This window comes from Vulpes lagopus, chromosome 10 (genome assembly GCF_018345385.1).
Source record: "Vulpes lagopus strain Blue_001 chromosome 10, ASM1834538v1, whole genome shotgun sequence".
Taxonomy (NCBI): Eukaryota; Metazoa; Chordata; class Mammalia; order Carnivora; family Canidae; genus Vulpes; species Vulpes lagopus.
Window position 1 is genome coordinate 96,834,032 of NC_054833.1, and position 16,588 is coordinate 96,850,619.

At 51.3% G+C, this 16,588-nt stretch overlaps 1 protein-coding gene across 1 annotated transcript in view; it reads right to left on the minus strand.

Moving 5' to 3' along the window:
• Window positions 1-16,588, minus strand: part of LOC121499956 (c-Maf inducing protein) — a 229,222-nt gene that overhangs the window by 41,286 nt on the left and 171,348 nt on the right. Inside the window, exons 4-5 of the mRNA XM_041771256.1 lie at window positions 10,326-10,487; window positions 5,753-5,794 (exon numbers count right to left, since the gene is read on the minus strand). Of these exons, the coding sequence (XP_041627190.1) occupies window positions 5,753-5,794; window positions 10,326-10,487 (204 nt within the window). The remainder of the gene's footprint in view (window positions 1-5,752; window positions 5,795-10,325; window positions 10,488-16,588) is intronic.

Consider the following 16,588-nt stretch of genomic DNA (forward strand, 5'->3'; position numbering starts at 1 on the left):
TGACCCACTGCTGTCCATCCACATCTCCCTCAGATGAACAGTCCATGGCTACGGGGCAGGACAGTGCAACGGTTATAACCCTGGGCGCTGGGGTCAGAGTCCTGGGTTCAAGTTCTAGTTCTGAAGCTGACTGCAGTGTAACTGTTAGAACGTTATATCCTCTCTTGCTAACGCCTGAGTTTCTGCCTAGAAAGCAGGGCAGGGAGCGTCACTGCAGGAGCGGGAGGGAGGCCTTCCAAGCCTTGCTGTGTCGCCACCTAGGGTCAGATGGCCCTATCCCTCACAGGGGGTTGAGCAGTGACCTTGTGGTCAACCCGCCAGACGCTGGCAGCAACTCTCAGCCAGTTGTGACAACCAGAAAGCCTCCACACAGGTCATTTTATATTAAGGGAGGTTAGAATACGTGACATCCCTTGAGTTCGTTCCTTACCAAGCCTTCTCAAGCTGGCTGTACGAGTCTTACTGGTTCCCACTGTCATTCCTGCACAAGGTTCCCAGGGCCCAAATGACTCTTGATTCTTGATTTTTCTTCCCCTTTCATAATCTCTGTTGTGATGATGTTGCTAAACTTCTGATTCAAATAAAATATGTGAATGACTGTAAAGAAATGTGTCCAGACATTGCCTACTGCATCCAACTGAGAACTCCTGGTATAAACCCTGGTAAGGCCAGCTCTCCATACATGTCAGGTACTGGATGGTCAACACCATGTGAAGTCTGCTCACTTTCCTGTTTGTCACACTGGGCACAAGATTAGCAAACAGGAGACCCAGAACCCAGCACCAAGACTGCCAGGCTGTGTGACCTTGAGTGAGCAACTCAATCTCTCTGGGCATTAGTCTTCTAGCCTATCAAGTGACTCACAGAGTTGTTGGGGGGATTTGGTGAGAGAAAACTCTAGAAGCTTTGGAGTCTCAGCCTCAGAATAAGCCTGCTGCCCAGAGCACCACCAACACATGGGGGCTGACTTGGGCTATACTGGACACAGGGCAAGGGGTAGTGATTTGGCCCGACTCCCAAGAGGGCTTGGTGAGGACACGCTCTCCCTTCGCTGACTCTCACGGCTCAGACCTGCCTGCTCGATCTCAGAGGGTCTCTGTGATCTGTTCCCCACAGCGATGCCTTTGGATATGGGCAGGGACTTCTCAGCAAGGCCTTCCACTGGGCCTGGGGCCATTGGGGAAAGGAAGCATCACTGGATGCCAAGAAGAGATGACCAGACATCATGCGAATGTACCTCTGGGAGGGAGGAAGTGACTGACACTGAGCACCAGCAGCCAGGCTGACCAATAGCCTAGGGTCTCATCCGTCTGGGGCAGCACCAGCCAGCACAGAGACCACTGGCCACGTGCAACTACTCACATTTTAACTGACAGGGAATAAACCATTTTAAGTGAAATAAAATAAAAAATGTAGTTCCTCAGTCACACAAACTGTATCTCAGGTGCTAGGAGTCCCGTTTGGCCAGTGGCCACTGTGCCAGGGAGAGCAGAGAATACCTCCACTGGCACAGAACATTCTCCGGACAGTGTGGGCTGGGGTTGGTGGGCGCCTCACTCCCCGTGAGGCTGAGCCCGCTGGCCTGTCATAGTCCCCTTCCAGCTACATGGGCCAGAAATGACACCCATGACAGAGACAGAGCAACAGCAACCTCCACAGTAGCAGGCGCTGTCCTGGGCACGCTCCCTGCTGGGCTCAGTGCTAACTGCATCATGTGTGATCTTTGCTGTGTTGGGAGGGGCTGTGAGTCCTGCCCCTTCTCTCAGCGGGAGGGAGGGATTAGGTCTGCTGTCCAAGGTCACGCAGTCAGAACATGGCGGAGCAGAACTTGAACCCATGGCTATGACTCGGACGCCTGAATTATTTGCCACACTGCTTCTCAACCCTGGCCCTCCACACAACCAGAACACAAATAGCCCCGTCTGGTGACCATAGTTAAGGAGAAATGGGGCAATGAAAGACAACAGTACACAAGTGGCACAAGGCTGGCCCACGGCTCTGGCTCCATACACCGGGTGGGGATTCTCTGCAGCCGCATGCCTAGCCCTCCCACTGTGCTGGTCTGGCCATAGCAGGGGCAGCAGGACAGGGTGCCTGGCTCTGCTCCCCAGACCCAGCTCTCGGACCAGCTCTGCGAGGAGGGACCACGTGCAGGCCTGAGCCCCTTCAATCATACCAGACTCTCTTTCTCCGGAATGAGTCAAAGAATAAAGAAATGGGAAGGATTTAAGTGCCCAGAGTGGGTGTCAGGCATGGGCTCCGGGCTTCCATGCTATTATCTCATTTGATCCTCATGACAACTCTGTGAGGTCAAGCAGGAGTTATTCCCATTTATACAGATGAAGAGACAGAGAGTCAGGGAAGTTATAAGGGCTGCTCTCATCACAGAGTTACGATCATTCTAAAAGGTATGATTAATTAAGAGCTTATACTTTCATGCTGTTTCTATAAGCTTGGTCATCTGCTGAGCATGTTAGGCGCATGAGCTCACTAAACTGTCCCAGGAGCCCTGTAAGAAAGGCACTGTTGCTGTACCCATTTCATACATGAGGAGGCTGAGGCTTAGTATGTCTAGTTAGTTGAAAATGATCTGAATAGCCATCTGGTTAAATAAAAATATTCTAGAGCCAATAGAGAGTATGAGGTGAGCCAGTGGTTCTCAATCAGGGTTGACTTTGCCTTCCAGGGGATGCTATCATGTCTAGAAACATATTTTTTAAAAAGGTTTTATTTATTTCTTCATGAGAGATACAGAGAGAGAGAGAGGCAGAGATACAGGCAGAGGGAGAAGCAGGCTCTGTGCGGGGATCCCAATGTGGGACTCAATCCCAGGACCCCAGGACCCCAGGATCACGACCTGAGAAAGACAGACGCTCAACCACTGAGGCATACAGGCGTCCCACATGTTTTTGATCATCAGGACAGGGAAGTGCTACTGGCATCTACTAGGTTGAGGCCAGGGCTGCCGTTCAACATTCTACAATGCCCAGGACAGGCTCCCTAGAAGGAATGATTCATCCCCAAATGCCACAGGTACTGAATCTGAAAACCCTGGGGTGGATAGGCACAAAGAGATTTGAAAGCATCTCCAAGCCATGTTATATGAAAGAACCAATGCAGAGCAACACATCTAGCATCACATCATTAATGCCAAAAAACAAAAATAAAAACCCACCTGTATCTGTGTGGGTTTGTTACCCTTAGGGGCTGTCTCTGGAGAGGACACTCAGATAGGGTGAAATCCTTTTCTCTCTTTCTTTCTAATGAAATATACTCATGAAATACTTGCAAAAGTATTTTTAAAGAATATCTTAACAGATATTTTCAATAGAATCCAATTAAAGTTATCCCATGACTCGCCCATGGTCATAGTGAGTGGGGTGGGGGGCCCAGGGTCTGCACCATCTCTAAACTTGAGCCCACAGTTGGCTTCAAGCCCACCATGCGGGATGGCAGCTGGGCTCCAGGTTCATGCACGTCCAGGGACGCACCAGCCGTCACCAGCCGACAACTACCTATTGCACAGATGGACGCCTGACCCTAGACAGGCTAAGACCAACTCAAGTTACTTGTGAAAGTATTCATGAAAAATAAGCACATAAAAAAAATACCAAGCCTCACTGGGAGAAGACTAATTGCCAAGAGGTCAAATCAGATAATGCAATCCCCGGGCCAAAGGGAGGCTTCCCAGTGACAATAAGGGCACTGGTAATAAGGAGCCCTGAAAGGGAGACTGTAAAACGCAGGGTCGGGGGCAGACCTCAGACAAATCTCTGTTTTCAGGCATGTCTGTTGAGCAGGGGAGCTTAGCCCAGCCTAACGAAGGGGTCAGCTCAGCCAAATTAGCTGGATAAAAGCAGCCTGGATCCCTCAGATCAAAATACCTTCCCCAGGCTCATCCCCAGTCCAAAGTCCTCACCCTTCTTCCAGGGCTGAAGCGCACGGTGGGGCCCACAGGTACTGCCAGCAGGGAGAGGAAGATGCCAACTTCTTCCCCGGCACCCATGTCCTCATCTGCTTCTCCCCCAGCCAGAGTCTCACTGCTCTGCCTTTCTCGGGCTGGGCTCTCTCCCTGGACTCCTTTTCACTGGAGTACTCCTCTTCATCCTTTAGGATCCAGTTTGCTCACTTCCACCTGGAAGCCCTCTGTCATCCTCCCAGCACCCTCACTGGCAGAGGATGTTAGGTGTCTGTCCTCTGTGCTCCCCTAACAAATCTCAACCCCTGATCATGTTATTATTTGAATATCTGTCGACCTTCCAGGTTCTCCTAGCACACAGTAAATCTCTCAACAGCAACTCTAAGTCTGTGGAACAGAGACTAGAGTTTGGCACATACCTGTACTCACATGCCCAAAAATGTTTGTTAAATAAACCTATTAATTAACAGTATACCAGAGAAAGGTGGGTGGAGACTGGGGGTGCCCAGGTTCACATTCCCTGTCTTCTAGCAAGAGAAGGCAATGGGTGGTCAGGGTGGACCATAGGGGGAAAAAAAAACACCTATATTTTCAGCAAATACCCACTGAGCACCTATTATGTGTCAGGCACTGTAGCTGGGGCTCCATGGAAGTACTCCCCTCATTCTCCATAATAAATGGCCTGGGCCTCACCTCCTTTGGTACCCGCAAGACCCAGCTGGCGTGAGGAGGGTGATTCTCTAGGCTGGGCTTGGCAGGGCCAGGTGGGAGGACCCATGAAACCTTAATTCAGCTCAGAGAGGCATAGAATCTGGCATGTTACCCTTGTTTCAAAGGCCGTAGCCACAGGACCTCTTGGGTCCTGTCCCTCTTGGGCAGGTGAATGTCCCTTCTGGGCACATAAGGCTTTGCCTCTCACTTCTGTCTCAAGTTCTGCCTCCCTACTTCCCACTTCCTTATACCTTACACTCCAGCAATGCTGAAGCTTCCAGAATGTACCACGTTGTTTTACATCTCTAGACATGTTTTGCTTCCTCTCTCTGGAATGCCTTTACTCTGTTTGCCATTTGGTAAAGTCCTATTGATCCTTCAAAACCCAGTTCAGACACCATTGCCTCCAGGAAGCACCATGGTTTCTCTCTCAGGTGAGTTTATCACTCTACTCTCTACACTACGTGCCTGTTTGTACAGTGATCTCACTTGTCTTCCCTACAGTAGAGGATAAACTCCTTAGGAGTAGGGGCTGTCTTAGTTACCTAAGATTCAAATACACGGCACAGTGTTGGGCCTCCAACGGGTGCAACTTCATTTCTCTCTAGTGAGAGTCACATTTTAGAGCTTAGTCACCCAGGAAGATATTATACTCCGAAGGTGTTTACATCATAGTCAAGTCCTAGAAAATATGACCTCACTTTGCATATCAGAGAGAATAAAATCCAGGTTCTATATGTGGATTGACTAGGAGACATGTCTTGGGGCAAGAAAGAGAATGCTTACCTCTCAGCTAATATGGTTTACCTCTCAACAAATTATACGCTCTCTACCATCAATTCCGCCCCCCACCCCAGCACAGTCAGGAAGGAGGAGGCAATGAAGACACATTTGCTACAAATCTCAAAGATTGATAATTGCATCTCCCCTCCCCCATCCATTGGGGCTCTGAAAGGTGCAAAGGCAGGAGGGCAGACCCATCTGGCTTGACAGAAAAGACAGGAATGAGCGAGTTTGCCATGCTGGTGGATTACACAAGTGCTTCGAGAAGTCCCTCAGGCTGGGGGAAGGACTATGGGGAGCGGGAGGTGGACAGTGGGAGAGGGTTCCCAAGAGACTTACCACAATGATGTTCTCATGCTCCTGGGTAGTCAAGTTTGTGTTCTAAGGGATTGAGTGGGGAGTACGGAAAGAAGACAAAACAAAACAAAACAAAACAGTATTAATAAAATGGAACATCTACATCTCAAAGTCCGAACAGTTAAAACGCCTTCAGCCTCTCAGATAGTGCAATTATTGCTTTTTCTTAATTAAGCAAATCAGAACACCCTCAAAGAATCAGCCAGGAAGGGAGAAAAGTATGGCTTTGGCGGGGGGGGGACTGAGTTGCGAGTCCCAGTTCCCCCCTTGTGAGTTATGTGACCTTGGACCAGTCACTCCTCCTTGGTGAGACTCAGTTTCTTCTTCCATAAATGTGGATCCTCTGTAGGCTTCTGTTGAGAGGATACATAGATGGGGCTTAACCCCACGCTCGTTCTCGTCATACATATGCCCTAGGAAGCCAGAAGGCAGGTTCACAGTAAACAGGGAAAGAAACAGTCTTCTGAACCTTGACTGTGTGCCACGCTATCTCTTAGGCACAGCACACATATTATTTCAGTGGTTCTCAACTGGGTTCCCAGGGAAGAATGGTGATCAAGGAGCTGAACAAGTTTTGGCTAAATCTGAATTGTAACAATTAACTCACAGAAATAAGAGAAAGTTGAATGGATTATACTTAATTTTTTTTCTCCTCAATCTGGGATTTTCCCACCCAGTTGGTACCTGTCACCACCATCTTGTGACTATGTGACTGAGGAAAGGAATGAATGTGTGAGAAATGAGAAGTCATGGGAAAACTCAGAAACGATCTCTACTGTCTTCTCTGCTAGTTTTGAGGTGTGCTATTCGCTTAGGTGGGCCTGGGCGCTTACTGGTGTCTGTTCAGATTTCCTAATGGAGCCACGTTTCCTCCCTTGTAACGCACCAGTGAACTGGCAAGAGCGGCAGTTCTTGGGTTCTGGAAAGAGCCCCACCCTGCTCACCACCTGGCATCAGGTTTAAGAGCATCAGGATATCTAACGAGTTTACAACCCACTGAAGCAAAACAGAAGCTAGTGGGCCATGAATATGCTCCTATCTGGCTGCTCAACGGGTGAAGACGGCCACAGAACCAGGGCCTGTCTGCACCTTCCCAAGTCCCAGGTTCCCATGGAGAGAGCCTGGCCCTCAGTGCTTAGAATCCGGGAACACAGGAAGGTGAAAAGATGTTTTTTTGATTTCAATGGCTTTTTCTTTTTGTGGATATTGGAAGAGTTTAAGGGGCCTGTTTATGGCAGATTGTTAAACATCAGTAATTTTTCTGCCCAGGGTCAGTGGAAGCCTGGCTTTGGTCTTTCCTTATGGCTGATGACGGGCTCACTATGCTCAGATTGAATACACTTCGTAAGCCTCATCTCACCCATTTCCTTCTTGCCATGGTTCTCCTACTCTCCCGTCAGCAGGTGAGCTACCTGATGGTTCTACTCTCCCATTGACGGATGAGCTACCCACGCCTCAAGAGGCTCAGTTGCTTGCCCGGGAGGTTTGACTGCTGTCTGTCCTAATGTCCAAGCCTGCATCTCTAACTACCGAGCTATGGTGCTTGGCCCTAGCCAGGGGCTGTTCCATTTCTCAGGCTGTGGTGGACGGCTCTGAAAGCACTAGCCTGTTCCTTACTACACCTGTGCACCTTCCCAGGAAGAGCCTTCAGCAAGCACAGATGCCAATTTCTTTGTTCTAATCGCTGGTGGCAGCCTGTGCCATTCTGCGGGGACGCTTCTCTCCACCAAGGCCATTTTCAACCCTGGGGGGAGAGAACTACGAACAGCCAGTGCATCACAGGGGGCCTGGGAACTCTAAACTGAGTGGCTTCTCCATACACTCAACTCAACAAGGGCCCAGGAAGTCAGGGAAGCCAGCTTTGTTTGGGCAGTGGATGAACAGTCCTTTCTCAGAACTAACAGCCCCCTCCCCTCCCCAGTCCCTTCCTCGGGATCCTGCCCACCTTCTGTTGGTGTGGTGATACCTCGAGCCTCCTAGAAGGAGATCCTGGGGACAATGTGAGTAAAGAGAACAAATAATCTAGCCCATATTCTCTAAACAAAAAAGGGCAAGGAGGAAAGAGCATTTGTTTTTCCATCCATCCCCCAGACTCTTCAGCTGGGAGTGCTTATTAAGGTCAAGATCATAACCATCTCCCATGACAATAAAAATGTGACCATTTATCAAGCGCTCCCTGCATATCAGGCACAGGGCCAGGCACTTGGTATATATTAGAGCACCTGATCCTTAATTCTATGAAATAGGTGCTAATCTTTGCCCCAACTCACAGATGAACATGGTAGTGAGAGACCTAGGAAACTATCCAAGGCCAGTTAGCACCTGAAGGGTAGAACCAGGTCCTTTTGTTTCCACAATACCTGCCTTCAACCACCATGTCTCACACAGCTGGGTTGCCCCCCTCACCAGAAAGTCTTCACCAATCCAGGTTTATGCCCCATCTATGCACAAGAGCGTGAGCTTTCCAGTAAGACAGACCTGGGCGTGGATCCTGGCCCATCACTCATCCAAGTGACCCTGGACAAGTGACAGCCTCTCCAGGCCTTTGTTTACTTGGCTATACATTTTAGTACTTACCTCACAGGGTCCCTGGAGAAGTGTAAAGTATCAGCTCTCAATGCCTGCCGAAGCAGTGGTCACAGAGCATGTATTCAAAAAACATGTCACTCAGAGAGGTGTTAAGCCTGGGCTGTAGCCCCAGCTCTTGTCCCTTACCAAATGGCAGGGTGATTAATACTGACCCCCTGCCTGACACACAGTAGGTACACAACAGACGCAAGCTTCTTCCTCTTTTCTTTTCCCCTTCAAATGCCTTTATCTTTCCACCCTAGTGCTTGGGGATCAGATGATTTTTAAAACCTTGGCCTGAGAAGTGACACAAAGGCCTGTGGGCGTGCGGTCAGATGAAACATGTAAGATGGGAAATCACTGCTGTTGAAGGTTGGCCTGCCTGCCACCTTTCCCATCGTCCTGACAGCGAGCCTGATCTAAGGATGGTGTGATGGTGGGGGTGGGGCTGGTGGGGCAGAAGGGGGTGGGTGACATGGCCTTGCTGTGAGAGCAAGGGAGCCCTCAGGGGGCATTTCCAGTCTTGCTGCTTCCTTAGTGGGTCCCTCAGTGTCTCTGGGCCTCAGTTTCCTTGCCTGTATAATAGAGACAGCCAGGCCCATCTCTCAGAGAGGATATACCACACGAGATGCTGTGTACATGGCACCTGACACCTGCTGGCACACAGCAGGTGCTTGCTGATGGTAAGCAGCCAGCCCCTGCTCAGAGTGGGAAGCCAGGATTCAAAGTTGGGTATACAGCACCCACCCTGGTCTCAAATTCCAGACCTTGAGTGTGATTCATTTCAAAGCCCGAGTCTTCACTCTTCTGTGAAATAAAGCTGCCTCACACCTGAGAGCACGTCCTCTGTTCCTCTACCTGCGACCACCTTTGCCGCTCACCTTCTACCTCCTCCCCCCACCTGCCTCCAGGGCAAGGGACCCTCTATTCAGCAGACATGGAAGGTCTGGGCCAGTTTCCTGGGCTGATGAGCAGCAACCAGCCTGGGTCCGCAGAGGAAGGGGTGGTTCTAGGCAGAGGGAGCTTGTATGGATTCAGAGGGGGATGTTTCGAAACTACCCAGGAAACCGGGGGTGCCAGGAGAGCAGGGGCCCCTCCCAGGGGAGGAGGACAGAAGGATCACTCTGGTGGCCACGCAGAGTTTAAATCAGGAGTCATCAATGCAGTGTCTCCAGGGGGCCAGGCAGGCAAACAACTGAGACGAGCATTAGTATCTGTGAGGAGCTGAGAATAGGGCCTGGGACAGAGCAAACAGTGTTTCCAAGCAGCCTCACGTCTCCGCCAACAGCGTGACTGACACTGACTGAGCCCCCACACCCCTGTCTGTCCCCGCTGGAACACAGGCTTTTGGCGGGCAGGGGCTTGTCCTCATCCCCATGCCCAGGCCAGTGTCCGGTGTGGCACACACCCTAGCATGGGGCCACCTGGTGAAGCAGAGCAGTGCCAGCTGCGAAAACCGCTGCCGGATTTTCTGCTTCTGTGGGGTGATGGGGGCAGAAAGTCGTTGCTGCCCGGGCCCCTGGAGCTAATGCAGGCCAGGGCAGGGGGGGGATGACAGACATGGGTGGAGCAACCGGCCCCAACGCCAAAGGGCAGGGAGGAAGCGCGGTCTGGGGGTTTTCCAGACGTGCTCTGGCTCGGGCATGAACTGGAAAACTCTGAAATTCACTGAAATTCACCATCATCACCGCCAGCCCAGCCTCAGGCCCAAGACCAATCACCCCACGTTTTGTAGTGGGGCATGGCAGGGTGGTGACAGCTGCCCCTTCACTCCTGCCACACCCCTGGGGTGGCTCGGCTGCAGGCACAGGAGCAAACCTCCTTCTCAGCTCCCGCAGGCTGCTCGCCTCCTTTGGCAATGTGGAGACAGAGTAAACTCAGGTCCAATTCTGCTGCCTGGTATAGGACCGGGCTCAGCAGAGGGAAAGGAAGAAAACTGGAAGGAGGGGTGGGCGATGTGCAAAATCAAACAGGAGGAACGTCTTACCTCTGAGAGCAGTTTCGAGACGATTTCCAGTGGGGCTTGGTTGATGGAGTCATCCTGCAGGGGGGATGTCAGGGCCATGTCCACCAGAGTTCGGATTTCCTTCAACACAACTTCCCAACGGCTTGGGTTACTCAGGACTTTCTTATATTTGTAAATCTTTTTCTGATTGGGAGACAGAAAGAGACACAGACATGTTATTGATGTGCTCATGGTGGAAGACAAAAGATGATCAAAGAAACAGATACATTAGGACGTAGAAGGCCCTGAGAAGCCGTTGCTGTGGACCGCTCCCTCCTAAGAAACGGACTCCCAAAGAAAGAAGTCTTGCCCGGAGTCAAAGGCTATGCCTGCAAACAACCAGGCCTCCTGGACACTGGCAGAGAAATCTCCACACTGTTTCCAGTGACTTAAAAAAAAGAATGAAAAGGCTCACGTCTGCCAAAAGCATTCCCTAAGCATCACATGCAGAGTGGAAGCATTCAAGGGTCTACAGAGCTGGAGACATGGTTTCCCTCCTCCTGGTCCTAAGAGGTCCCCTTGGAGAGTGGAGCCCAGCTAAGAAAAAGGACAGATGGGCTGGGGGTCAGGAATCCAACTCCAGCCAGGTGGTGACAAGCCCAGAGGCCCCCAGGAAACGAGAAGGCAGTCCTCAGTTTCCGCCTGGTGAGTAAGACGAGCATTCTCACCTTTGCTCAGGGCTGCGTCCAAAGCTGGAAAGCACTGGGGCGAGGGCTGCTGTCTCCCTCGATGTGGGGCAGAGTTCCGCCTCTCTGACATCATGGAAACAGCAGCCCTCAGAAGGCGGAGGTCCCAGCCAAACTCCCTCCCGGCTCTGCAGCTGCCTGCCCCACTGCTGCCCTGGCTTGCTTGGGAGTCTCCACTGGATGAACTCCTTCATTAAGTGCTCTGCTCCCTGGGGAAAACCTAAGTTTAGTGTCACCGCGCCAGCAGCCAGCCAGGGTGACAAGTCATAATCTCTGAGCCAGAGTCTGAATGAGGGAGTGGGGAGGGAGGAGGTCAGGGTCCCCCACTGGCCCCCGGTGCTGCCAGGGTCTCCCTGACCATCCATTTCCGAGTTTGGAATTACAAAGTGGTCTTGGAACCCAGTGCCTTCAAGGAGGTATCTGAGGGAAGCTGTTCCTTATCAACCTGAGCAGTTAACTGTGCTGAGTGAGACCTCTGTGTGGAACATACGGTAGATTCTGGAGTCAGATGGGTCCGGTTCCTCCTATAAAGCATATCACTCACTGAGCCTCAGTTTCCTCTTCTGCAAATCAGGCATGAAAATACTTTGCAGCGTCTTTCATGGGATGACCTTTATAAACTCTGGACCCATGTGGTCCACTCTCTGTAAGGAGTCACATTCAAAGGCAGAGTCCAGGCAGAACAGATACTGGCCACAAGAAGGGAATCCTGATTCTTAACCTCCCTCTATGGAAAAGCTTGTAAAGGATAGAAGGGACAGCCCACAGCAATGCAAATAGGATCCCACTTTCTTTCTCCTGTTTGTTCCCAAACTCATGATTTTCCAGTCTCTCACTTGCTAATGCATGCCCCATCATCACCATTATCACCAGCATCACCCACATAGTTAACTCACACCAAAGTCTGTTTTCCCTCATCATCCCAGATCATTTAAAAAAATTTTTTATTTGAGAGAGAGAGAGAGAGAGAAAGAGAAAGAAAGCACAAGTGGAGAGACAGAGGGAGAGGGAGAAGCAGACTTCTCGCTGAGCAGGGAGCCCAATGTGGGGCTCCATTCCAGAACCCTGGGATCATGACCTGATCTGAAGGCAGATGCTTAACTGACTGAGTCCCCCAGGCACCTCACAGCACCAATCTTTCAATGTAGCTTGTCCCCTGCTACCACTCTTTAACCTGCTGGCGAGCCTGCCTGCCTGCCCACGACAGCCTCTTTATTCTCCCTCCTGGTCTGGCTGTGCTCTGCCGGTCACCATCCCTCATCAAGAACTAGACTGGCACAAGCCCTCTCTGAGGGGCAGCAGCAGGGCAGAGGAAACAAGTGGTGAGAGTGGAAGCAGCATCATTTTCTTCAGGCAAGGGAGAGGAAACACGAGAAACATTGACTTGTCAATCATTTTAGATCCTACAAGGACTAGAAGACATGCATAGCTACTGTCAGGAGAGGGTGTTTAAGTGAACAGTAAATATGCAGTTGGTGGGGATGATGGTGACAACGAGCATTTGTTGAGTCCATGATTTTAATGACAAGACACACCCAGTTCTGTGAGGCTTCCTGGGGCCAGGAACCAGCCCCAGTCCTTGTCACCATTAGCCAGGAGCACTGTCACCTCCGAACTGCCTGGTCTGGTGCAAACACAAAGTGCCCAAAGTCTAATACCCTGGAGATACTTCCCAAGGCAAGAACCCGATCCATCCCTGAAGATGAATGCTTCTTTGAGTCCTGGACACAGTGGTTTTGCTCCACACCCAGAGAATTGCTTTATTTTTAAATGGCTGCGAAATGGTCACAGAAACTTGCCGTATATTAAGCCCCAAAGAAAACCACATGATGTATATCCTCATCTTCCCACAGTAGACTCCAGAGTGGAATACGGTCTGAGCCATAAGGGCCCTATCTTCTGATCAGCTGCAAGTTATTTACCTTTGAAAGAATAATGACTTCATTCTTTTTTGTGAAAATAATGCCTGCTCATTGTAAGAAATGTAAACCATGTTGAAAAGCACAAAGAAAAGGGTAAGTGAAAAAAGGGCCTCCGAAGTTCCACAGCCTAGAAATAGCAATCATTAATCTTTGGTGAACATAGTTCCATCCGACCCTCGTTGAAACTTCGCCAGATATGGCCAATGCATTGTGGGGTGTGGTGGTAGTGGGGGGGCTGCTGGTGGCCGCAAGTGCTGTCCGCAGTCCTCCACACTCAGACAAACATCACCAAGACTCTGAGGCAGCAAGGTCAGGCAAAAGGGGCCCCTGCACAGCATGACCCTCAGCGCTCACCAACACACACCTCCTTAGAGGGGGAAGGACAATAGCTCTCTTGCGAATGCCTGAGCCCCTACTTAATGGGCATCCCCAGGTCCTGTGGGTGCATCCAAATCAGAAAGTCCCAGGGTTTGTCACAAGGGCCAATGTGTCCTGAGCACATACTATGCACTAGGCACCACAGTGAACGCTTCTAGCCATCACCTCACTCCATCCTCACTGTAACCCTGGAAGCTGGGGACCTGCCAAGGCTAAGCAGCCCCCAGAGTAGACCCTAAGACAAGAACCCAAGTGCAAATGGTTTCTTTATTTGTAAAGCAATGCAGGGTGGGGAGGGGGAGGCCATCGTGAACAGGGTGCTGCCAAGCATCATGACCACCGTGTGGGTGGCTGTGCATCCTGTGGGGACTCGAGGAGACTGTGCACTACCCCTCCCCCACCAGGGAGTGAAGAAGCTGCAGCATTTACCCACCAGCCCCCTGGACACTGCCGTACTTCTGGCTGCACTGTGCCCAGTACAAAGTGCTCTCAGAGCCAGAAAAGAACATGCCCCCAGGCAGTCACATGTAGTCGTGGGGGAGTAGCCTTCAGAGTGGAGTGGCTGAGGGGCACATCTGCAAGGTTTGCTACAGGACTCTAGCATCCCATTTACACAGCACTCTCACGGCCAGAGAGGTGGCACGACCCGCCCAAGGTCACACAGCGAGAAAGGGACAATTCAGGAGTCAGAATCGGCTCTGGTTAATTCCAAAGGTCTCCCTCTATCACATCTGTCAGAGCTAGTGCAGACAGTGGAGAGGAGGGGTAGATCTGTCAGGAGACACAGTGATGAAGGGGGTTAAGAATGCCTGGTGGCATACAGTGAAGGCCAGGACAAGTCCACCAGGCCTGGAGAGCTGGAGGCCAGGCAACTAGGGGGTGGAGGAGCTGCGGGAGGGGCCAGGAGGAGCAGCAGGTGGAGAGCAGGGCTGTGAAATCATAGTCATGGGGGGTGGACAGGCTGCTGGCACCCACAAGAGGCTCTAAGGTCTGGGACAGAGCAGCTACAGCACAGAGGGAGACCAGCCCAGGACCCCCAGGGACCCACTCACTCCACCTGGGGTGACAAATGAGCAGGTTTCATCCCAGGAACTCTGATGAACTCATCTGGTGATGAATCACTGTGGGGCTGGGACTGGGATGCCTCTGGAACCCTGATGGCCAGGCTTGCAGGAGCCTCTCCTGGAGCCCTTTCACCAGGAGGCAGGGGTGACCTTCGGCCATGTTCAGCGTGGACCCCATGGGCCACTGGGATTCTTTCAGCAGGGGCCCTGGAATTCTCTGTGAGGGACCTAAAGCAGGGGTTGGCAAAGTGCGGCAGGGGCCAAACCTGGCCCCCTGCTCCTTTCTGGGGAAGGAAGCCAAGAATGTTCTTAGGGGCTGTGAAGCAAAAAAATCCAAAGAACTCATGATAGAAATCCAACATGGCCTGCAAAGCCCCAAATATTTGCTATCTGGTCCTTTTAGAGAAGAAGTTTGCCAACCCCTGGCTTTTCCAGCCAAAGCCAATCTAGGAGTAAGCATGCGGAAAGCTGCTCAACAAGGTGAGCCATCAGGGAGATACAGGTTCCAACCATAAAGAGACACCACTTCACACTCATCAGGCTAGCTGTAACCGAAAAGATGATCCCGAGTGTCGGTGAGGATGTGGAGGAACAGGATCTGTGCGTGGTGCTGATGGCAACACACAGTAGTCAGCACCACTGGAGAACAGTTTGTTAGTTACTCAAAGCATTAAACATAAATTTGTCGTACGACCCAGCAGTTCTGTTCTTAGAAATTGACCCAAGAGAAAATAAAAACAGACTCTACACAAAGACATGTACATGAACATCCATAGCATTATTCCTAACAGCCTCAAACTGGAAACCACCCAAATGTCCGTCAGCTGGTGAACAGGTAAGCAAAATGTGGTCTATCCAGACAGTGGGCTAGTATTTGCAGTAAAAAGGATGGATCTACTCATATGTGCTACGATATAGACAAACCTTATAAACATGATGCTAAGTCAAAGGAGCCAGGAGGAAACCACATATCGTAGGACTCCTTTTATATGAAACGTCTAGAAAAGGCAAATTTATAAAGACAGAAGGTGGAACAGTCATTGATTGCCAGGGACTGGGGAGCTGGGTAGTGGCAACAGGGATCAGACTGCAAAGGGACATGAGGGCATCTTCTGGGATGATGGCAATATTCTAAAACAGGATTGTGGTGATGGCTGTACTACTCTGAATTTACTAAAATCACTGAATCATACACTTACAACTGGTGGATTTTAAGGTGTGTAAATCATACTTCAATTAAAGTGTTTAAGAAACCCCCCCCCCCAACTCAGGCAGGTAGGGGAGGATGCTGGACAGAGACAGTACTGCTTAGTGGTCAAGAGTGCAAGTTTGCAACAGAGGACCTCAGTCCAAATCTAAGCTCTACTTCATCCATCCACCTGTCCACCCAGCCATCCACCTGTGTACTCATCCATCCATCCATCCATCATCTATCCAACCATCCAACAGAAATGACCAGGAGCCCTCTCCTCCAAGCACTGTGTTGGTACAAGGATCCCCGCAGCGAGCAAAGCAGACAGCCCCAGTGCTCGTGGAACGCAGGGCCTATTACTTGTACTCCAGTTGCCTCATCTGCAATGTCAGGTCAGACCAAATCCTGCCCAAGGCTTCCGTGGCTCTTCCTAGCCCCATTCCTGGCTAACCCGCAGCTCTCATTCTTGTCACCTACCAAGTCCTAGGAGTGAGGGGTCCAGAGGACATGGAACTCAGCAGGGCTCCTGGCATCCATGACTAAGCCCCTCCAGCTCCCGAAACAATAGAGCCAGCGGGGAGAGCCTCCTGCCTCCTGTGTGACAGAGCCAGAGCCAGAGCCAGTCAGTCACTCCATTGCAGTCCTCACCCTCTGCTCGTCAGGGAGGGGACGTTACCTGGGCAACATCCGCCATCTCTCCGGCAACCGCTCCCACGGCAGAGGCAACCACAGACGCCCCGGGTTCTCCGGCCTGGGAAAGTGGAGCCTGTCGGCTCCTCCACAGGAGACGAGCTGTCGCCGGGAGTGTGCCCCTTACCAGGAGAGGCGTGACTCAGAATGTGCTGGAAGCGCGCCTCCCGGTGATGGGGCTGCTCTGCTGGTTGCCGCAGCCTCTGAGGCTCAGGTTCGCACAAGCACGCATGCTCCCACCTCCCGTCAGTGAAGGAAAGGCGGCCCGGGAGCTCCTTGGAGCTGCCGAGAAAAACGAGCCAGGGAGGAACCG